Source organism: Marmota flaviventris, chromosome 3, assembly GCF_047511675.1.
Source record: "Marmota flaviventris isolate mMarFla1 chromosome 3, mMarFla1.hap1, whole genome shotgun sequence".
In the NCBI taxonomy this organism is placed as follows: Eukaryota; Metazoa; Chordata; class Mammalia; order Rodentia; family Sciuridae; genus Marmota; species Marmota flaviventris.
The window spans coordinates 83918449-83943419 of record NC_092500.1 but is presented as its reverse complement, the minus strand read 5'-3'; the positions used below and the strand labels follow the sequence as shown (position 1 = coordinate 83943419).

At 36.1% G+C, this 24971-nt stretch overlaps 1 protein-coding gene across 1 annotated transcript in view; it reads left to right on the top strand.

Moving 5' to 3' along the window:
• The window catches only part of Stk38l (serine/threonine kinase 38 like), a 78858-nt gene that overhangs the window by 34025 nt on the left and 19862 nt on the right, over positions 1–24971 (top strand). The window contains exons 2-3 of the mRNA XM_027934259.2: positions 19846–19990; positions 24017–24068. Coding sequence (XP_027790060.1) covers positions 19857–19990; positions 24017–24068 — 186 coding nt within the window. The 5' untranslated portion in view covers positions 19846–19856. The remainder of the gene's footprint in view (positions 1–19845; positions 19991–24016; positions 24069–24971) is intronic.

The following is a 24971-nucleotide window of genomic DNA, read 5'->3' as shown; positions in this document are numbered from 1 at the left end:
TATTTTCTTTATAATTCAACTTACCCCAAATCTGTTTATAACAAGAATCAAAAACAGTTATTATTTTAAGCCATAAAATATTTATAAGTTGAATTTTCTATTATGTTAAACAGTATTGGATTTCATAATACTTCTGTTGAATTGAATTGGTATGTGAAGAAATGTTTTGGCTTAATGACTTTTTTTTTCTTTAAATATTTTATTAGTTGTTGATGGACCTTTATTTTATTTACTTATTTATATGTGGTGCTGAGAATCAAACCCAGTGCCTCTCACATGCTAGGCAAGTGCTCTACCACTTAGTCACAACCCCAGCCCTGCTTAATGACTTTTTTTGGTCCAACTTTTTATTTGGAAAACCCAAATCTTTAGAAATGTTGAAAGAATAGTGTACCAAAGAATTAGTGCGTTTCCTTTTTGTTAGTTGGTTATTAACATTTTGCCACATTTACTTTAGCCACAAAAAAAAAAAAAAAAAAAAAGGATGGGAATAGCTGCACTCTCTCCAAGAGGGAGTTCCTAAGCTCATGAATACAGAATTGGCTGCCTTCACCAAGAACCAAGAGGATTTTGGTGCCCTTGATTGCATAAAAAAATAAACCTCAACAGTGATGGACAACTAGATTTCCAAGAATATCTTATTCTTATTGGTGGTTTAGCCATGGCGTGTCATGAATCCTTATGAAAGCTACACATTGCCAGAAGTCTGCGGCCCCCAAAGGACCTGATCTCAAAACTTCCTTCTTCCCTTCAGCTACCCAGTCATTCCACCCCATGCATACCCTGAGTCCAGCACAAGGTAGGGTGGGGTGGGGAGATGGGGAATAAATGAGAGAATCTAAATATAAACTATACATTAGATGATATTATAAAATTATTACTCATTATCTTGGGAATGATAATGACATTATAGTTATTCTAGAAAATATTTCTGTTTTCAGAAGATGCAAATTGAAGAATGTGGAAGTGAAGTATCAAGATAGCTACAACTTACTTTTAAACAATCCTGGTTTAAAAAATTTTTTTTTTTAAAAAATGTTTGCAATATTCTTTTTTGGGGGGTGGGGGTGGTACCAGGGATTGAACTCGGGGCACTCAACTACTAATCCCCAGCCCCAGCCCTTTTTTGTATTTTGAGACAGGATCTCACTGAGTTGCTTAGTGCCTTGCTTTTGCTGAGGTTGGCTTTGAACTCACAATCCTCCTGCCCCCACTCCCCACCTCCAGATTCTGGGATTACAGGCACGCATGTACTGTATTTCCCGGGAGTTTTATGAAACCTTGGGGTTGTAGTTTTTCCTCAAATTTTATAATGGAAAAAAAGAAAAATAAGGTTTATTATAAAGAACTTAGCAAAATGCAAGTTTAAGAACTTTTGGCAGTGTGATGAGAGAGAATCAAAGAAAGCTATCTTGAAGAAGGTACAGGTTTCAGCTACCTTTGTCTTACTTGCTGGGAGAACTTGAGCAAGTTACTTGCTGCAGTAAAGATTTTCATTTTTATGGAGAATATGAGAAAAATCAATGAGTTTGAATTTCAGTGGGAGAGAATTAGATTTAGGAACTTTCTAACTACAAGTTGCCACATGGATAAGAGAGACTCTTTTGTTGCCACTAGTAGAAAGTACCAGAGGAACTTTCCCTTTTTGGCTTTCTGAGGCTATTTCCGGGCTCCTGGGAACCTATATAGATGCAGCCTCAGTCCTGGACTTCACCCCTAACTCCCAGCTGATGGCATCTTTGCCAGGATTCTGCTTGGTTAATCTTCCTGCTCATGTAGGAAGCATTCTGATACTTTTTGCCTGTTTCCTAGGTAAGTCAATGAGGACATCATGCACAAATATATATTTTAAAAATCTGAAATAATTGCAGAGATTCCTGTTTATCAAAGTTCTTCATGAAGTTTTTAGAGCTGTTTGTGCAAGAGGACAGATTGAGTGGAAGGAGTAGTAACACAACTCTGTGTTACTGTGTTAGGAGAGATGAGTTCATTCTTTTTTTTTTAATCACGAATTATACAGTCGTGTAAGATGTACCAAGAATAAATAAGGCAATTCTCTGGAGTTGCCTTTAGGAAATTACAGGTTTATTTTTGGCCTTAGCTTTGTTTAACTGAGTGAGTATGGTTATATATTAGTATGCCTAGTGGTTATCATAGTTTTAGAATCAAGAAAGGTTTAAATCCCAGTTGTCTGCCACTTTCTAGTTGAGAGGCCTCTGGAGAAGTAGTACCTACCTCATGTGGTCATGAAGATTGAGATAATGCATATAGCACTGTTGAGCATGGACAAGGTGCTTAATAAATGGTAGTCATTAATTAATGTTCATCATTCTTCCTTTCTTCCTTTTTTTTCCTTCTTTCTTTTACATCCCCAGTCCCAAGAATGATTAAGAACAGTGCTTATTTGATTTCCAGAGGAGCATGACCAAAGCTGGGACATTTTCTGTTGAAAAGAAAATTGTCATTGTTTTAACAAAGGATTTATATATCCTGGTCCAATAAATAAACAGTGAAGTTTTCACATTACATCTGAATAACAGAAAATCTCAGTTTGGAAACTATTTCTACTTACATTCTCAACCTTTGAGTTGTATGAAAGTAGTATTGATTTATAGGAAAGCACCTCTTCTAATAATAGTAATAACTATAGTTCCTGCATGAACTGAAACATACTCTTTTTATTTATGCTTTATAAATTGAAGTGACTTAAATATTGGCATTATGGTATGATTTCAGTTATTTAAAAAGAACTGTGAGCTCTATTGTTGAAATATGGTCTGACTCTTAAAAATAAATGGATTTTATAATGCAGAAGCAGGCAAAATAATTAAATCAGGCAGGCTTATAAGAGAATAAATAACTATTTAAAATCATCATGTTTAATTCATTTAGTCAAAGAAATGTATAAGCAAAAGTAAGGTGTTCTTTTTTTTTTTTTTTAAGAGAGAGAGTCGAGAGAGAGAGAGAGAGAGAGAGAGAGAGAGAGTTTTAATATTTATTTTTTTTTAGTTCTCCGCTGACACAACATCTTTGTTTGTATGTGGTGCTGAGGATCAAACCCGGGCCCCACGCATGCCAGGCGAGCGCGCTACCGCTTGAGCCACATCCCCAGCCCCCAGGTGTTCTGTTTTATTTTTGGTGTATTTTGGTTTTTTGGTGGTGCTGGAAACTAAATCCAGGACCTTAAGCATGAAGGCAAAGATATTCTTTTTAACTTATCAGACTGGCAAAGTTTAAAAGGATAGGCAATGTCCAGGATTGACTCTGTCATATAACTATATATGGTCAATTGGTACTTTCTCTGGAAAGGATTTTGGCAGTGTATATCACATTTTTAAATGTGAATGTCTTTTGATTCAGTAATTGTACATCTGGAAGAGTATAAGGAAATTTAAAAAGTGGGGGCACATAATCTGTGATCCAATATATTTACTGAAGCATGGCTATAAATACCCCCCAAAATGGAAACCATCTGAATATCTGTTAGTGGACATTGGTATAAAAACCTATGGAAGGTGCAGTATGCCATGGTGGCTTAATTTCAGAGGACCCTAAGTTCAAATCCTGCCACTTCATCTAACTGTATGATCTTACACAGGTAACTTAATACAGCCAAGTCTTACTTTCCTCTTTGAATGGGAATAATAAATGGCATACTTTTTTTAGGGTTAGTATGAGGGTTAAGTGAGATGATAATATGTAAAGCCCAGAGTCTAGCACAAAATGAGTCATTATATGTTAGAAAATATTATTACTATGTGCCACCTAACAAGAATGAATCTATATGTATTAATATAGATTAATATCAAAGGTTATCTACAAGATCACAAAGGAAAAAGCAAATTACAGAATAATTTATTTGAGCTCATTAATAAAACTGTTGTGTGTGTTGATCTATGCATTAGTTTTATAAGGCATAGCAATAGTTAATGTTTAATGAGCATTTGACTGAGTCTCAGGCATGATTCTGAGTACTTAAAAAACATCAGTCATTTTATTAAAATTAACTAATGTATTTCAAGTGCTTGGAACAATACCTATGTTTTATAAAGTGCTTAATAAACAATAGTTATTAATTTTCACATGCTGTCATTATCTCTGTTTTGTAGATAAGGACATGAGACCCTGACAGTTCTCACAGTTGGGAAGTGATAGAACCAGAATTTAAATCAAGGCAGTCTAACTCCAGTCTCTCACTTAGTTAAAACCGGATATTATGGGAGATAGGATCGTGAGGTCACTTTCACTTTGCAATGTATAAATGTCTGGATGTTTTCACATGAAACATTTTACTTTTACATTTTAGAAATCTCTTTTTTTTCCAAATCAGTATGGTAGTTCCAGAGATCTGAGTATACGTACACTTAGTTTTACCCTTATGCTTGGATGTTCTGGTCAAAGAGTGCCCATGTTCCCCATATAGTGCATAAGATTTTGAGAACCCCACCTTGGAGCACCCTTTTTTAAGGAGGTAATTATAGACAGAGGTAGGATCTCAAGCTAAATCCACATCATTTAATATGACCAGCTTCCGTATTCAAAATAGCTTTCCAGAAACCTGGATTTAGTTCCCAGCACCACCAAAAAACCAAAATACACCAAAAATAAAACAGAACACCTATCTTTTCTGGGACAGAAAAGATCCATTCTTTATAGGACATATCAGGGCACATACAGGATTGCCTGGAGCCCTTAGTTTGGGCAATGATTTAGCAGATATAACTACACATGACATACATATTTTCTCTACAGTTGAAGAAGCTATAAATTTTCATAAACGGTTCCATGTCAATGCTAATACTTTACAAAAGCATTTTAAAATAACTAAGGAACAAGCTAGAGAAATAATAAAACAATGTCAAAATTGTGTGACCTTTTTACCACAAGTTAATCTTGGAGTCAATCCTAGAGGATTGATACCTAACCATATTTGGCAGATGGACATCACACACTTGTCAGAATTTGGAAAATTAAAATATTTGCATGTTACAGTTGATACTTCTTCTGGATTTTTGATGGGCTCCCTTCATGCCGGAGAAAAAACTGAAGATGTTATAGCTCATTGCTTACAAAATTTTGCCACTGTGGGTGTTCCAAAACAGTTAAAAACAGATAATGCCCCTGGTTATACTTCTACCTCTTTTAAACAATTTTGCTCAACATTTGGCATTACTCATATAACAGGAATCCCATACAATCCACAGGGACAAGGCATAGTTGAAAGAGCTCATCAAACTATTAAAATGTACTTATTAAAGCAAAAAGAAGGAATTGGGAAGGGGTATATATTCCCCAAAGATAAACTTAAAATAACCCTTTTTACTCTAAACTTTTTAAATTTGGATTCATCAGGACTTAGTGCTGCGGAAAGGCATATGTGTCCAAAAAATGTACATAAGCCCAAGGTACTTTGGAAGGATATTCTAACAGGACAATGGAAAGGTCCTGACCCAGTAATTGTCTGGAGTCGGGGGTCTGTTTGTGTGTTTCCACAGGGAGAACAGCAGCCGATTTGGATTCCAGAGAGATTAACCAAGGTCCTGACCCAGTGATTGTCTGGAGTCGGGGGTCTGTTTATGTGTTTCCACAGGGAGAACAGCAGCCAATTTGGATTCCAGAAAGATTAACTAAAGCGATTTCTACAGACCAAAAAGAAGAAGATTTGTCTCAAATCTATAACAACTGATATCCAAAACTCCAGTTTGGCTATTCTTACATCTGCAACAGAACCAGGATGCTTTTTTCAATATCTATTTTATTATTGCCCTTTGCCATATCATGAAGTTCTATTTTGTTTTTTGAGCTCATACAGACCTAGGTTAATGTTTTGCTGATCAGTTCTATTTTTTGACTATAGAGTTTTTAAACATTGCAATGGAGATTTCACCTGTAAAAAGTTATAAGGCCTTTACTATTAGGTTATGTGTTGTATGTATTATATTATGTGTGCACACTTGTGTTTTGTGTTATATGTTTGAATGTACGTATGTCCATATATCATATATGATGAGCGCTCATGATAAAATGGATCCAAATGTTTTGTTTTTTTCACGTGATTTATATGGTTTAATTTAAATTGGGTAAACAACTGTTGAGGATTGTTTTAATATGTAAACAAAAAAGAAGGTTAACAGATCTGTTTGTTTACTTTCACCTTTCCTTTTCATTATATTTAATAATTCTCTTAAAGATAAGGTAAATTGTTAAGAAAATTGTTTTCTTTTAGTGCCTTCTGGAATGTTACATAATTTTTTCTTTAGCCATTATTGCCAGAATTCCTATCTTCATCCCAGTGCTGGTGAAGTCAAAGATAAAACCAATCTACAGCTTCTACAATAGCCATCACTGAACTGCTTGCAGAACTTGCCTGGACACATTGTGAGCTCACCTGTATGCATTGTGAACTATCTGTTGGTGCAGCGACTTGTGGTAGTGTTGGGGTATTTTTGCTGATGATGTCATTGGTGGTACAATTTTTCCAAAAGGAGCCGTCAATTGGCTTGGTGTATCTTCCTCCCTTCTGCTTGTCATGATCGTCCAGCTAAAATTTGGGGGCCAACAGAGGTGAGGCAAAGAACCTCACCCCCTGCTGGTACAAAGACCTCTCCACAGGTGTGGCTGTATACTGGACCGGTAGTCAGTGACGGGTAAGATCCAATTGCAATGGTACCAACCTAAGGACCATATGTACTATTGGACAACCTAAGGCAGGCATGGTCCCTAAGCCACGTGCTTGTTGTTTAAACAGAGAGGGGGAGATGTTGAGAGCCACAGCCGAAGGGGCCCCAGCAAACTTCCAGCTGCCAGCAAACTTCCAGCTGCCGGCTGATGATTGGCTCACAGCGGCCCCAGCAACATCTAGCTGATTGGCTCCTCGGCCCCAGCAACATCTAGCTGATTGGCTCCTCTGCGGTGATGCTCATTGGGCTGTTTCCCTGCCCTTTCAGACCACGGAGCTGCTCATTGGGGGACTTTTTTGGCTCCGCCCACGTGACCCAGCCAATCGGCCTCAAGAGCAGGAGGATTGTGGGAGGTGGAGAGAAGCTTGTGTGGGAGAGAGAGGCTTGTGGAAAGCCGGTGGTGGCAGTTGAGGCTCTGAGGGTTTTTCCTGAGAGGCTGTTTTGTTTGGCGTGTGTGGTTCTAAAAATAAAGTTAGTTTCTTTTGACAAGTGGCTCCTGATTGTGCCCAGCCAGACTGCGGCACTGGAACCTGAGACACAACCCTGGGTGGTAGTGGTCTGAGATATAGCCTCTCTGCAGGCAGGGTTAGTACAGTATCACCACCACATTATACTCTCTCCAGCCAAAGTGGAAGCTTCACTGGAAGGTCAAGTGACCTATTCTAGTCCAGTCTTTTCCATTAAATATCCAAGTGTTTGTGGGTTTCATCTCTATAAATTGAGGGAGATGGACTACATAGCATAGTCTCTGTCACTTAATGACAGTTAAATTAGTTTCTATATTACTTAAAGATGACCAACTTCTGCAGTCACAGTTGATTTTCAAGTTCCATGATGCTCACAGTTTTGCCCCATGGTAAACTTGAGTTTGCCGTCTTAGACCTGTAGTAGAGTCTAGAAAAATGCAAAACAGAATTGAACACATAAAGTGATTTATGGGAGGGTTTGCCAAAGTACTTTGTTGAATGACAGGATATCCTTGATGACAACCAGCTATACAATTTACTTTTTATTCCATTTTAGGTATTTTTTTCTTCCTATATTTGTTTTCTAAATAATCCAGAATTGTGTTCTAAGGATCACAAGCCACCAAAGTGATATGGTCCTGTTCAATGCTTAGGTTTTTTACATTTTAAGTTTTTCCGTTATTAATGACAAAGGTCATGAGTAGTTAAAAGGGTTTTTTGTTGTTGTTGTTTTTTCTGTCTTGAAGTTTTTTTGTGTTCTGCTGTCTTAATGAAGTGGATACCTTCTGGATTTTCTCAGGGTTGCAGAAGTCAAGTGATCTGAATGCTTAACACAATATCTGAGACTGATGAGTAACATGGTTTGTCTGCTTTTAGTTGGAAGCAATTTCTTTGGTCACTTGTGATGGTCAAAAAAGTCTCTTGGGAGAGTTTAAGTGATTCAAAATAACTAAAAGTAACCCATAGCTACTTAGGTCTTAAAACTATAAACTTGATGATATCATGTTCTAATTTTAGTCTTGTCTAATTTTTGCTCCCCCTCCCCAAAGAACTGCTGCTTCTGGCTCTTAAGTTTTTAACTTAGTTTGATCTCTTTCAGGGAGTAGTTTTCATTTAAAAGGAAGAGCAAAACAACGATAGAATAATTTTAATAAAGTTAAGAAGTTGGTACAACTGAGAAGTGCACACAAGTGTCTTCCAAAGTTATTCAATGATGTAGAAGCTTTGAATGAATGGGAAATTAAAATATGACTTTATATTTGAAAGTAATATCATGTGTTTACTTGAGAAGTATATGTTTTACATCCTTACTTTTATGCAAACGTGTCATTGTATTAGAAGTTTACTTTTAAGAGAATGAAAAGCAAATGTTAAAGATGACCAAGCTTTTTATAGTCTGGCCACTGGGTGATTCATCCCTCCCGGCTGCTTCCCAAGCTTGCTCCTCCCTTCCCTTTACCAGGATGTCACACCACCTCTCACCACTCTTCATTCTCCTGCCTTGTCCATTCATTGGTTGTTTTCTGCTCACACCAGCCTTCATCTTTTAGCACAAAGTCTGCATTTTGGGCTGAACTAGTGTTGGCAGAGGGAGTAAGAGGGTTGGGTGACTTTTTAAAATTTAGTGTTTTTTCCTCTTCACATATTTTGGAGGAGGATTTCTCTTGCCTAAATAATATTTGAAGGTGATTTAGTTAAGATTTGTGTTGCCTTACTTTTTGTTTTTGATATGGGCCTTTCAAATCATCAGGAGAATAGGCAGCCATTATATATATATGCACAGATGTAAGCCATTATGAAACTATTTCCTAAAATGAGTCTAAGCTATGATTGAAAAACTTTTTTCAAAATTCCCCTTATTAGTCTTGTTTGTCTTTAGTTTTTCCATGACATCTAACTCTTCATAATCCTTCACTAAACCACCTCTAAGAATTTGGTTCATAGGAAAAAATTCAAGTATACTGTAAACCTACTTCTGTGTGCTGAAGAGTGCAAATTGATTCCTTTTTACCACCCCACCTCCAGCACCCTCTTTCCAACATTCTTAGTTTTTTTTTTTTTTTTTTTTCCTGATTGTAAAAATGGTTGTTTGCTTATTATGATATGAGAATGTGAGAAAATTGAAAAAATCATGAAGGACAAAATTTAAACTATTCATAATTTCATTCTATAAACGCCACCCCCTTTTAGGCAGTTGAGATTATTTTGTCTCTAAGGATAGAACATTGGGAATCCTGCTTATTAACCTAACATTAATTGTCATGTTGTTAATTTTTTTTTTTGGGGGGGGGGGTTTCTTCAGTAGTCTTTACTATGCTGTCTTAATTCCATCAATCATTTTAACTAATTTCAAACAACTTTGTTTTAAGTGGTTTGGTGGTTTATTATTTTAAATGCTGCTTTAATTTAGAAAAGATAACCTTATACAAATCTTTGCTGCAATTTTGATTATTTCCTTAAGATAAAGTCCTAAAGATAGAATTATTATGTCAAAAGATAAAACATGTCATTTTGCTTGTTGACAGAAAAGGTTACATTCTACCATTTAACACAAGCACAGATGATGCACCAGAAAAGTGTCTAATGACATGGGACCCCACCTAAAGAGCAAGTTGTGGCTACTTTGATATAGGGAACATACTGCATTCTTTTAAAGTTTCCTTGTCTTTAATTTATTAGTAATATTGAACATTTTTCGTATATTCTTACGCTATTTTTATTTATTGTTGATCAGATATTTTCCCACTTATTATTTGGTCTTTGTTGTCTCTTTACAGCTTTGATTTTTTAAAAATCTCTATATGAACTTTATACATAATAAGAAATTTGTTTTTTGAATGTATACTAACTAGTATGTTTATGTAAAATACACTGTTATTTTAGTGTTTTCCCCAAAATTACTATCTTTGCATCTTGTTTGATTAGTATATTCCAAATTTTTGTGTAAGGATACTAACTCTATTTTTCATTGTGATGACTTTCTTTTTAAAAAGTTCTTTCACTTTCAGATATCCAATATTTTTTCATCTATATTTTCTTATAATTTTTTGACATTTAATTTCTTTTATTTCCTCCCGCCTTTTCTCCTTCCTTTCCTTCCTTCTGTCTACCCATTTATCTTTATGTTCACCTTTTGAACCACTTGAAATTTATTTTGCCTTTTAGAGTGAAATGAACATCTGAATATCTGTCTTGATTTTTTTTTCCTTTCCAAATAGATGCCCAGTTGTTTTAATACCATTCATTGAATAATTCTTCTCTTTCTTCCATAATCTATGGTTAGTTTTCCTCATAAAGGATCAACACTCTCAAAAATTTGTTCTTCTTAGTTATACATGGCATCAATATTATTCTTTTTTTGTTTTTTGTGTTTTTTTGGTACCAGGGATTTAACCCAGGGGCACTTAACCACTGAGTCACATCTCTCGGCCTTTTTTATATTTTATTTAGAGACAGGGTCTTGCTGAGTTGCTTAGGGCCTCTCTAAGTTGCTGAGGCTGATCTTGAACTCACTACTACTGCCTTAGCCTCTCAGCCTGCTCGGATTACAGGCGTCTGTCTGCCAAGGTTATTCTGAACATAGTTAAGGTGTTGTTTTTCATCTCTTCCTCCTTGCTACTTTTGTGAATAGGGTTATTTCTCCCTTTCTAAATGTCATCTTTAAAATTAACATTTTCAAGCATAAATTTTAAATTTAACTTCTTTTGGGGAGTACTGGGGATTGAACCCAGGGGTACTTTACCACTGAGCTATATCCCTTACTTTTTATTTTGAGACAGGGTTTTGCCAAGTTGCTGAGGTTGGCTTTGAACTTGCTCTTGCCTTAATTCTCAGGTCACTGGGAATACAGGCATGTGCTTTGTATTCACTCAGTTTAATTTTACTCTTTATTTAAAAAAGTAATTAGTCTTAATTTCCACTGGCCATATTATTTAAAACAAATGAAAAATTTAGAGGAAATTTCACAGTGTTGGGATATTGGAAGCCCAGGGAAGCATGGCTTTGCTGACAAGGCAAAGGGAAGGATAGTTCTTTGGGTTGTATTAGGTATTGTCTTTGTTCGTCTCATTTATCCAAACTCTTCAGTTCAGAGCCATAGGTTAACTCTGGTATCGTAGAATTCTCTAGAATATCACTATCTCTTTCTCTGTTACACTCATGCTCTCCAAAACTTTCCTTAGGCTAGTAAATTCATGTCTATAAATTCTATAAATTTCTAGATATAAAAATTGTAAATATGAATAAAATAAAGATGTCTTAAATCACATTTGTGCCTTATAAATTGATGCTTTTCCCACTGTTGTGTTGTTTTTACCTTTGAGTAATTCCTCTTTTACAAGCAACATTGAGATACTCACTCTGGTTTCCCTCACCCCTCAACATAGCTTTTCTCTACTGCTTAATGTAGGCCCTCATTGGCCTGTACTAAACCAAGGGTTGCATTCTGAAATTCTGATTAGCAGCAGGCAGGTACTAAAATGAGTGAAGGAAACATGAAGGAGCAAGTCGCACCCTGGTGGGATGTGATATTTTAAAGACGCCCACTGTTTATGAGTTCAGCTATCTTTATAGTTGTATAGATGTAAGAATCAGAACTGTCAACAATGAGTTAGCTCATTGTTGACAGTTCTGATTTTTCAAGAGGAAAAATTTTTATATGAAATCTTTCAATTTCTAAATCACAGCATAAGCCAAACAAAATATGACTGTGAACAACCTGTTTGTAAGCCCTGACAACTCTCATTATTGAGGCCTCTAACCCTGTTTACATTCCTCTAGTGTATTCCTAGCCTTTTTGCCATTCTTACTCTCCTAGCATAATCCATCCAGAGGGCAAATCAGATAAGATCTTAAGACTGGTTGGAACTATTACATTAAAACTGGTAACCTTCTCAGAAAAGTTCTTGATACTTGGGTAAATACTGTAACTGCTTAATTGGCTCTTTTCCATTTAATTAAAAGTCTTGAGTAACTCCCACTTATGCTTAGGGTAATTTTTTAACATGGCCAAAAAATACTTTATCATACCCTTATCTGCATTTCTACCTTGATCTTCTGCCATTTCAAACAAATATACTCAGTCTGTTCTGTACATGCAAATGTGTGTCCAGCACCTCCTCTGCAGAGTCCAGCTGACTAGTCAACTCTTTCTACAGTCCCCTCCCCCACAAGATTGAGTTTAAGCATCTTCTTCTATTATTAAAACTTTGCCTATACTTTCCCTTAAAGAGCTGATTTCTTCCTGCTTTGTGTCAGGGCGGGAACTGTTTTCTCTATCTCATACTCTCACTACTTTGCACAGTGCTAGCACTTAGGATAGATCTGCAATGAACATTGGTTGGAATAATACAAGTAAGTTATTATTATAATAATACAAGACTGTGAATTTCTTGTTCTTCAAGCTCCTCCTCAAAGAAAAAAGAGGCTCTGGCTGCTCAGTCATTAGGGAACCCAGCATATACAGTGTCCAGTCTAAGGATTGGTAGCCTTGGGCATTGAAAGCAAATGAAAGAGAATACAAAAAGAAAAAGGAATGGAGTCTGACCTTGAAGGATTTGGAAAACAACAACCCACCCAGAAAAAGGGGAACAACCACCCCCAGGGAGAAAGGAGGACAATAGGTCTGGGGAGAGAAGGAAAACAATGGGCTTTGGACTTTCACTGCTCTCCCTGACTGCCCAACTAACGCATTCTGCTATGATTCAAGTCTCACTTAAACCCTATAAAAATCAGACTCCCATTGTAATCAGTTGCCATTTTCTCTCAAAGGCATCGCTGATCCATCTAGGTCTGTCCCCATTTCGGTTATTTTTTGCTTTCAGACCTCAATGGATCCGCGGTGTTTAATTAAGCAACAGAAGGGCACATTTTTGAGAGGGAAAAATGGTGCTGGGCTGCAAAGGTTCTAGGTTTTGTAGGGTTTAGCTGGGCCAGGTCATAGGAGGAATTTTGTCTGCTGCTGGTGGTGGTCTCATTTAGGGTGGGGCAGGAGGCCTGTAGAGGAATTGTATATAAGGGAAGCTTCCTGGGGCCTGTGGTACTGGGGAAAGCCAGTTCAGCTGTTGGTAAGGGCCAGGTCTTTCTGTCCCGACTCTGCTCTCCCCATTTTCCCTTCTCTTCTGTCCGAGGCCTGGGCTTCGATTTTATCCCACTACAATGACAATAGCTCCAATTTACCACAGACATCTCCCCACACACACAGCCAGAGGGCGGGTGGGGGAACAGTTACAGAGAAGAACTTTCCCTGGGTTCCCTGGGGCCTACTGTCCATATCCTTCAGGCATGATGATTGCAAGTTATGAATTTTAGGAAGATTTTTATACTGCAAGGCAGTAAGGTAGTAGCATTAAGCATACTCTCTTTTGAAAGGCAGTATGTGAAAACTACCTTTTACCAGTCAGGTAAGGCAGTTGTTTTCCCCTTTTAGAAGTTTGATGGTAAATGGTTGGAGAGACCACATCTATTTATAGGTGGCCTGAGTGCCAGATTTGTTATCTCCTTTCCCCAGGCTTGATAAACTAAGGAATGTTGGGCTAAACTATTGGTAGTGTCTCCCTTAATGAATAGGGGAGTCTGGAGAAAACATGTGGACAGGAAATTTAAGGGCACCTAGTGTTGTTTTTATCATCCAGGAATTCTAGACTTGCAAATTGCATCCTGTTCTTTTTCTAGCTAAAGAAAGGGCTTTAATAAAAGACAAAGAACAGTGTTAAATCCATTAGAGGAATGAATTTGCAATATAACAAGTGCCAGTCATAGTAGATTATACTAAGAAATAATTTGAGCACTACACAGTTTTGTCGGATTTAAAAAATAAAAGTCTATTTGGTTTTGGTTAAAAGAAAAATTTTTTTCTTATTTTTTAAAGCTAATCTCCAAAAAGATACTGAGTAATCAAAACTAAGGATGAAACACTGGCTTTTTCTGCAAATCTGCTTGTTTCTGATGGTTATAACACAATATCAAATGATTCTATAGGGTTTGACCTAAGTGAGATTACTATGTATAAAATACATATATAATTTAAAATTTGTTGAATTACATCATTTACAGAATGCTTACTGGGTGCTCAGTATGTTCCCCATATGCTTTCATTGCAAAGATGAATAGATATAGATTTTGCTCTGATAATTGCTTTCATGTATATGTAACAAAAATGGAAGGAACATATTAATCATGATTCAATTAGTGTCTTAAAGTGCTGTTTCATGGCTTGACATCTACTTCTGGATTTTGGAGTCTTAGGATGCAAGAAACCCCATCTTCTGTTTACTTTTATAAAGACATCAGGTTTAGAAATATTTATCTAAAAATGGTCTCATTTATTTCTGTACTGTTAATGCAGACAAGTCCTGTTGTTTGAAACTAAAAAGTATTAGGGAATTCCATAAAAATGTCTATAAAGGCTTTGTAAGGGACAAGTGGACAAGTCTGAGGAATTCCTGGAGACAGGGAACCTCAAGTCAGGATTGGTGGGGTACATCATAGAAATGAATTTAAGGACAGCTCAGAGGCAAATAGATTTATTTAGGAAAGCAGAGACATATTTAAGGGAGAATGTGGTTCATTTCAAGAATGAGATGCCTTTGGGGTTTTTAGGCTCTTCTTTTAAGGAAACTTGGTAAAGGGTGGGCATAGGAGAGTATGGGGATGACCTCTGTCAGTTGATCATCAGATAGTTCATGGTGATCTGGCTATTCTCAAGATCCTTAGGTTGACATCTTCTCTGTTGTGATCAATAGATAACATTGGGAAAGTATGCTATATCATAGGTTTTGGAGAAAGTACTCTTTATTGTAGATTTTGTTTAATCTGTTTTAAAAATGCATACATTAGTGAGCTCATTTACAGTGTGCAGAGCAATTTTCATAAGTGGGTGAACTTCCAGTAACTGTAAGATTGTGAGTGAAGATTTATAGATTTCTCAGAAACTTGGGAGTTCCAGGCCTGGGAGGGAGCACTGGGTTGGGAGTGAAGGTATGTGGAACTTTCTCATAAGACTTGAAGATTAAAGTTATATTTCCTTGTCCTCCTTTTGTCTCCTTTCTAGCTATCTTGTATTTCTTTTCTATCCTACATCAGTTTTGCTTAGTCATATGCCAGCCAGCCTCTGATTTACACATTTCTGCTATATTTTGGGAAACCCAGGTTAATAACGCCCATTTCCTCCAGTGGTCAGGGGGCCCTGGGCAAGATAGTAACCAGTCTATTTTTTTTTTTTTAATATTCCACCATATCCTGATGCCATTAAATATTTAAATTGAACAACAGTTCCCTTTGTTTGGATGCCATGCTCACCAAGCTATCTTCTGAAAGCAATCTTCATATCATAATGCAGGCTTTACATCTAGCTTGCCTAGAGAATAGGGTGCATTTGCAACAAGATGTTCCCCTTGTTACTTGATTTCTTATTGTATAAAACAGTAAATTACTGGTCTGTCTTGTATATCTACCTTTTGTGAACTTGGTTAGGATAAAGTAGTTGCCAGAGTTAGTTTGATGTGAGACACTGTCAGCTGAAGATTAGACCTTGCACCTTGGCAGACTGAGCAGGGCAGCCTGTTCTACAAGGCCCTTTGGCAGCCAGCCAGCCAACTCCCTCCAGGGCTATATCTTGAGTTCACCATACACCTTTTTTTCTGAGTTCCATAAGCATTACTTCTGAATCATATAATTCTGTAACTGATGTGATATTTCTTTATATTTTCTTCAAGAAGCATTATAAAAGATTTTGTTTATTTTTTACTGTTAACTTTTTGAAAGGAATACATAAGCTTTGAACAATTATAGTTGGATCTTGATTGTTTTTTCCTTCTAGGAATAGGCAAACAAACCACTTTGAAAATTCTCTTACCAGAGGTCCATCTTCTGGAGATTTCCCTGTTCACAAGTACCTGCCTGCTAGAAGAGGCAGAGCAAATCAGAAAGCAGATCTTTTAGGTATTGCTCTTAGTTTGTTGAAAAAGTAGTAGAACTTGTTTATTAAAGTGTGTGAAGAGCAGTGTCTATGAACCTACATTTTATATGTCCAAAGTTCTCTGGAATACTACTGCAAATTATATACCTATCCCTCTTTTGAGGATTTAGGGTTCATGTTGGCATATTAAAGATGCTGGGGGGCTGAGGATGTGGCTCAAGCGGTAGCGCGCTCGCCTTGCATGCGTGCGGCCCGGGTTCGATCCTCAGTACCACATACAAACAAAGATGTTGTGTCCGCCAAGAACTAAAAAAAAAATAAATATTAAAAAATTCTCTCTCTCTCTCTCTCTCTCTCTCTCTCTCTCTCTCTCTCTCTCTCTCTCTCTTCCACTCTCTCTTTAAAAAAAAAAAAAAGATGCTGGGAAGTCTTTATAATAAGCAACTTGTTTAATTTTGTATAATCTGTTTCTTAAATTTACTTTAATTCCTATATTTCCAGTCTATTTTCCTCCTCTCATCCCCAAATCCCAGCAACAAACATAATTTGGGAGATGCTTGCTATGTAACATTCCTGTTCCTCTTTTCTTTCTTTTGACTTTTCTACATCTGATCTTGAAACAGAGAACGTAAGCCTAATGATTCTGAGATTTCTGAAAACAGTCTTGCAGCATTGACTTACAGAGCATTCAGTGAGAACAGCTTAGTCCTTAAAAATCACTTGGCCATGATAATTCTTAAGTTTAATTTTTTTATTGCTTTAAAAATAATACTCATCATTGTTAAAGAATTTAACAAATTTTTAAAAAGGTAACCTATTTTGAATTTATATTAGCCATTGTGGCTTTCCTATGTATTTCCTGTATATTATCTTGGAGGGCCTTAGACTAGTCTGTGAACTAGGTAGAGCAAATGTTATATCCCTGACTGAGGGGAAAGGGACTTGAATTCGAAGTGTTCTGGTGCTATGAATAAGGCCTTATGATAAATTAACAGGAAGGCTGCAATTAGATCTCTGAATTTCTGACTCCAAGGTTCAGTAATTTCTTTTTCCACAGTTGCTTATTAGCCATACTTCATAGACTGCATTACTTTTTGCTAACTCTATAATTTTTTCCTCATTCCTCATTTGATAGGTTGTCTTATTCATTCATTAATGTCCATGGTATGTCAGATACAATGGTATCATAGGGACTATTCAAAAATGCTTCAGGGAAAGTTCTTGCCCAGAGGTGCTTCTAGGTAGCCTACTACCTTTGAGACTTTTTCCAAGCTTCAGTTTCCTACTTAGAGGGCTGTTTTAAGGACAAAATGAGAAGTGCCACTGTAAGTCCTCAGGAGAGAAAATGGGGAAGTCAATGAATAAAATACCATAAAGATCCTGACATACTGGCTTTTTTTCATGTTAAGCTAATTAAGCTTATTTGACTTGCTATAGTCAATGAGGTGCCATGAAAGATACAATCATCTTTTTGCTATAAAAAGAATTAAAATAGTCTTCAGAGGAACAAATTTATAACATCAATGGATTTAATTTCAGACAGTGAAAAGCTCAAGCAGTGCATTAAGTATAAACCCATAAGACAAAAATGGAACCTGGAGTTTTCCATGTTTAAATTATTTACTTTGAATCTACACTTGACTTGCTAGACATTAAGGAACATGAAAGATCTTTAGGTTCATTCTGTCGTCCCTGGAATCTTATTCAATTCAGGTTCACATCCAGGAGCCTGTATTTTCATGTAATTGAGGCATGGTGGGTATTGAAGGGTAGGTGGCAGATTTAGGGGAAAACTTTTCTGCTAAGAGTGCAGAATAAGAGTGCAGTTTTAGATGATCTCTCTTGGCAAGCTGAATCTTCTTGGGTATGGTTTGTTATGAGCCACATCCAAGTATACAAAAGCCTCTTTAATATGTGAACTATTCTAGTTTTGGTCTAGACATGGCCTGGGTAGGTCAGGAATGTAAAAGCCTCTTTAATAATGAACTGTTCTAATCTTTGTGGTCCAGACATGGCCTGTGGTAGGTAAGTGTCTTGGGGTCAGTGCCCACCTACAGCAAACATGAGAGTTCAGTCTGTCCCCTGCAAAACAGCCATTTTGCTATATTATTCACATTATCTTCAAACCAGTACTTTGGTTGGTCTAGCAGTTTCTAAAAGTTGGCACTTGAATGTCTTTAAGACAACATAAACTGGCCAAAGCTACAGAACTTCCTATTGTTACCTGGCTTGATTCATGTGTTTGTGTTTCCTGCCTGTTCCTACAAGCATTCATTTCATTTGAAAAGGAAATGGACCTCATCTAGTCTGGAGAAGTATGCTGCACCTTCTTGTAGCACCATCTAGAAGGACATAGAATTAAGAGTGAAAGGGGACAGTTATGACCCCATCCAAAGAGACCAATTTTTAGCAATTTTCTCCTAAATTAGCATATGCCTATATGAATGGCTTTAAACTGATGCTTGCATGCATATTTTATTTTATTTCACAAAACTTTTTTTTATTGGTTGTTCAAAACATTACAAAGCTCTTGACATATCATATTTCATACATTAGATTCAAGTGGGTTATGAACTCCCATTTTTACCCCAAATACAGATTGCAGAATCACATCGGTTACACATCCACATTTTTACATAATGGCATATTAGTAACTGTTGTATTCTACTACCTTTCCTATCCTCTACTATCCCCCCTCCCCTCCCCTCCCATCTTCTCTTTCTACCCCATCTACTGTAATTCATTTCTCTACTTGTTTTTTTTCCCATTCCCCTCATAACCTCTTATATGTAATTTTGTATAACAATGAGGGTCTCCTTCCATTTCCATGCAATTTCCCTTTTCTCTACCTTTCCCTCCCACCTCATGTCTCTGTTTAATGTTAATCTTTTCCTCCTGCTCTTCCTCCCTGCTCTGTTCTTAGTTGCTCTCATTATATCAAAGAAGACATTTGGCATTTGTTTTTTAGGGATTGGCTAGCTTCACTTAGCATAATCTGCTCTAGTGCCATCCATTTCCCTGCAAATTCCATGATTTTGTCATTTTTTAGTGCTGCATAATACTCCATTGTGTATAAATGCCACATTTTTTTTATCCATTCATCTATTGAAGGGCATCTGGGTTGGTTCCACAATCTAGCTATTGTGAATTGTGCTGCTATGAACATCGATGTGGCAGTATCCCTGTAGTACGCTCTTTTAAGGTCTTTAGGGAATATTCCGAGAAGGGCAATAGCTGGGTCAAATGGTGGTTCCATTCCCAGCTTTCCCAGGAAACTCCATACTGCTTGCATGCATATTTAATGTAACATTCATGTTTCATAGAATTTATGTGGCATATAGTAAAAAGTAAGTTACTTCTTACTATTTAAATTACATTAACTCATAGGAGACTTACATTTATCAGGGGTGCAACGGTAACTATTAGCAAAATCTTATAAATTTTATTTGGTCATCAATAAATCAACAAAATGGACTGAAGTCTTGTTGTTTTGGATGTTGCTGAATATGATTTTTTGTATGTGCCTTTATTATGTGTAGACTGCTGCTGGTACTGCTTCACTATAATTCATCCCTGGCTTTGCCAATGCGAAATTAATTTCTCTTGCTTTGAGAATAGTGCTTCTTTTTCTTTTTAACTTTGTATTATTTGTAATATGAAAAATTTGGGTATGTTAACTGTTAGGGTAGAATTTTTCTTAGAATTAAATATTTTCAGAGTTTGTTATAAGGAATAGAGTTTTTTTCCTACCAAACAATTTGTTTTTAACATGTCGTTCCAGTTTCTGTTACTATGGCAATGACGGCAGGGACTACAACAACCTTTCCTATGAGCAACCATACCCGGGAAAGAGTGACTGTAGCCAAGCTCACATTGGAAAATTTTTACAGCAATCTAATTTTACAGCATGAAGAAAGAGAAACCAGGTATAGTAAAGGCTGGTCAAAATTTTGTTCAGTTAAATGAACTATTGTGCTGTGAGTGGACTGTAATCATGTTTTTCATCAATAATCTGAATATTACAGATCCCTTTATGCTGTTTTTATGTTTTCTGCACCAACAGTGCATCTGGTTATTTGTTTTATTTTCACAGAACAATTTTCTGGGGTATCCGAAGTCTTGTGCACTCAAATTCCCATAATCAATGTTTTAAGCTACAAAATTATGGTATATCAAGGGCTAGGGATGTAGCTCAGTGGTAACGTGCTTCTGTCAGTCCCCAGTACTAAAGGAAGAAAAAAAGAGAGAAAGAAAGATTACTTTTGACTAAGACAACTGGAAATATTTCATAAATGGTAGTGGCATTTAAACAAGGCTCTAAAGGAAGAATACTATTTATACATATGTAAAAGGAAGGAGAAGGAGGTACAAGAGCAGGAGGAAGGATATTAGAGATACAACAAATCACTGTCAGGTCAGGCAGTGTCCAATATAGCTCAGGCACAGGATGTGCTAGATTTCAACATCCTGGGAGCTTCAGATGCTTTGTTAATGTAACTGTTCTCTTGAGGGTGTAAAGCCTTGAAGATTTTTGAGCAGTGACCACAAATGTTTCTTTAAAAGAGAATTTTAACTGTGATACACAAAGTGGATGGACTGAGGTGGGAAATTAGAAACAGGAAAGGCTATGATGTAGTTCCAGCAAATGGAAAACTGACAACAATAGAGAAGAACTGACATGTGGAAGATTAATAGAAAATAGTAACTATTCAAATACAAAGTGTGAGGGAAATAAGTCAATGCTGGCCCAGATATTAATGCCTATGCAAACTGAGAGGGTACAATTTTGTGGAACAGAACTAGAGAAGAGTCAGATTTTGGACAGGTTTAACTGTGGATTAGACACAGGTGAGGAAAGAATTAGTGAACTAGATGATAAAGGGAAATAAAGTATAAGCATTCAGAAGTTGATTTTAGAGAGACAAAGTAGGGATATTTGAAAGAGAATTAAGAAACATGGAACATATTGAGAAGAGCTGACATATTTCTAAAGTTCCTAAAGGAAGAGAGGAACAAGATTGGAGCAGACACAAGCACAAACTTCACCACTAATAGAAGTTTTTGTAGAGTTCACTACTAGTAGAAATTGCAAAAGATTCCGTTTATTCAGAGGAAAGTGATTACAAATAGAACATCTAAATGGCTAATGCCTGGATAAATCTCAACAACTATTGTACAGATGCTCCCCTACTTAGTGATGGTTTGACTTATGATTTTTCAGCTTTATGATTGTGTGAAAGTGACATACATTCAATAGAAATTAGACTTTGGATTTTGTATTTTGATCTTTTCCAATACTCTTTCTTGATGCTGGGTACAGCTGTAGTCATCCACACTATCACAAGGTAAAACAACCAGTACTCTGTTGCCATGATGTTCAGTATGCAAGTGCATTAAATGCATTTTTAGCTGATGATATTTTCAACTTATTGAGATGTAGCTATATCAAAACTCGAAAGCAACTGTATAAAACCACAAAAAATGACAATAATGTCTTCTGTGTTTAATAATTAAAATATTTTCTAGTGACAGAATATAAGTCAAAGAGAAATAATTGAAATTAAAGATCTTTGTAGAAAGGGAATAAAGGTTAACTTCAAACTTTGACAAATTAAGTAGGTATGTTGGAATTTCTTGGGTAACCACTAAATGAATAAAAATAGTTTGTAACTTCCAAACTAGTAGAAGGAAAAAAATGACATGAGATAAAACATCAATTCAAAAGGACTCAAAAAAAGAAAAACTGAATTACTAAAAACAAAAAAAACCCTGAAATGCCAAAATAGAAAGGACATAATAGGTTAGGAAATCCAAATATATCAGTAAATGTAATTAAAGTTGCTAGAAGTGATTGGGTCATCATGGGAGAGTGAATAAAGTAAAAGGGATACAAGAAAAGAAAGACCTATGTATTTTAAAAAAACAGGCACTTAAGGTTATTCTTCATAATTTTAAAAGGTCATTGTCTTTTTTTTTCTGAAAATTTAAAGTGATTCTATTCCCAAAGGAAAGAATAAAAATATATGCTTTATTTATTTGTTTGTTTGTTTGTTTTCAGAGATACACATGAGAGTTTATTTGTCAGAGCTGACAAAGGCCATCTATAGGAGAGAGAGACCAAAATATGCTTTATTTAAAAAAAAAAAAAAGTAGATTTAACTTCGTGCTATGGAAGAAAAATTAGCTGGTCAGCTCATGTTTTTAAAAGCATATATTTTAAGAAAACATGTGATGTATTTTTGAGACCTGATTGGATAAATGCATAAGTCTAATAAATTATTTATCAGAGCAAAGTATAAGAGTGTTTTAGAAGAAAAGTTATTTTAAAAGAGGTACCAGAGAAGTCATGGCTTTCTGTTTAGATATGGTGGAAATGGTAAGTTACTGTTATCTCTTCCTAGAATAAGGAAGGATTTCATGAAGTGTAAGTCTTGGCTGGAATCTAGGGGAAGAGAGGTAGTGGTGATTTGACTTAGAATAAAGTTGCTTGTATATTGATAGTCTTTCCCAGAATAATGGTTCTATTACTCTTTTCTACAGAGAAAACTGAAAATCATTCACCAAGCAACTCTGAAGTGCCTTGCTTAATGGCAGGCACAGAATCTAATGTTAGGGGCTTAGTCCATTCTAAGGAATGGGCCCTGGGGGAAAAAATCATTGTAATGGGCACTTCAGTAGGTGCCTATGGCAAGTTGGGGAAAGCATGTGAGTGGAGAATATGTTGTTAGGTCTCATCTTCTCATCTGTGATTTACCAACAGGCTTTAGGTACTTCTGTTACAAATTTTCCATAGGTAAAAAGAATTTATTTTAATGATGGTTTAAGAAAGTGTTTACTTTTGAATATATTATCATGAATAATAAATACCAAAAATAAAAAAAAAATGTTTCTGATAGTTTTCAATCAACTCTTAGATTCATTTGAGCAAATTCTGAAACGTTAGTCTTATTTGGGAATACTCCAAAACTAATTAGGACAAGTACTCCCAGATTTATATTTAGGAAAAACCAATACAATAGAAATGAAATTGTTTACTTGGAAATGAATTGCAAGATGTATCTGATAATCATCTCTCTAGTTACTTTATCCACATATCTTCCCACATCACAAATTCTTATCTTAACTGACTTTAGGGGTGCCATTTTTAAAAAAATGAGTAACTAAACTTGGCAATTTCTAGAGAAGAAAATATTCTGAAAGTAGATTATTACATATATACATATGGCTTTCCAATTTCCAAAGAATTTTAATAGAATAAGATATACAGTTGTACTGAATATCTTTTTGTTGTAACTGTTAACTCATATTAATTGTATAGATTAATGAATTTCACTTCGACATTTCCATACATATGTACATTTCCATGCATATGTACATCATACTTTTGGACATCTTTTCTTGTTTAGAAAAATTGAGTTTAAAATGAGGGACTAACAAGCTCATTTTGCTGAAAAGTGTTAGAACCAGGATTCAAACACAGAGATATCCAGCTTAAATTTTTATACTTTTTAGCATTGTTGCCTTTTTATTCTTTTATTATAAACACTGAGAAATATTACTGATTTAGGTACATTCTACATTAGATAACAGAGTGTTTCAATAGTACAATAATCACCTTTTCCAATAGTCATTTAGGCAGGAAAGTGAAGTAAACTATAAAAGTAGAGTTTACAGCTGGGGAATGTGGCTCGGTGGTAGCACTTGCCTATCATGCATGAGGTTCAGTCCCCAGCACTGAAAAAAAGAACTAATACTTTGTCCAATATAAGAAGCTAAATCCAAATTAATATTTTGAGAAAGAAAATTATTTTTAGTGATTATTTTGATCCAACTTGAAAGATTTTCCTAGCATGGCAATCTGAAGCAGTTAACTTGAATAAGTAAATGCTTTTCTTAAACAGGTATAGTTAGGAACATACTTAAAATTCTAATTATTTTTTTCTTTTGAAAAGGCAGAAGAAATTAGAAGTGGCCATGGAAGAAGAAGGATTAGCAGATGAAGAGGTAATGTATTTTATTACCTGTAATTACTATATAAAAGTAACCCCTGCTGAGAGCCACGGCTGAGTCTGTATGGCCCCTGGCATTTTGCCAACAGTATTGATTGACAGGCGCCTCTGCCTGTCCGCCTCTGCCGCAACTTTTGAGTTCTCGCACTATTTTGGAGTTCTCGTGGGGATTTCCAGGGATTCCCCGAGAGTTCCCATTGGTTGGGGAAGTGCAGGAGGAGGGATTTCCGGGAGAGAGAGTTCCGGCTGGGGGTTCCTGGACAAGCCTCGTGGCGCGTTAGGGAGGATTCCCCGGGAGCTGTGTGAAGTGTTTTCCTGCAGTTTAAAAATAAAGTTTGTTCCTGCTTCAGTGGCTCGTGATTTGTGCCCAGCCAGACTGCGGCAAACCCCATTGATTTTTTTCTCTTTTATCAATATTAGTTGATTTTTAGATTTCATCATTTGAATATGAACTTTCTTTGTTGCAGTCTCAGCTGTCTTTAGAAAGAGGCAGCTCTTTTTAAAAATTCCAAAAACATACTTTATCTATAGATGTGTGAAACGAGGAAGTCAGTTCTCAAAGAGGAGTCACTTAATTGCTTAACTCTTCTCAATGTTTTTTCTAAATTTTTTAAAAAGTTTTTAATAATTTTTTTTAGTTGTAGATGGACACAATTATTTTATTTTACTTATTTGTATGTGGTGCTGAGGATTAAAACCAGTACCTCACATGTGCTAGGCGAGCACTCTTACCACTAAGTCACAATCCCAGTCCTCTAAATTTTTTTAAAACCATTTACTTCTCTAGCCTAAAACTGCTACACGTAATTTAAGCTACTATATGTTTCACCTCAGTAATACCTGCCTTGAAGTGGTTTCACTACTTCCTACTTGCAGTGTTTCTGCACACTGTATCCAG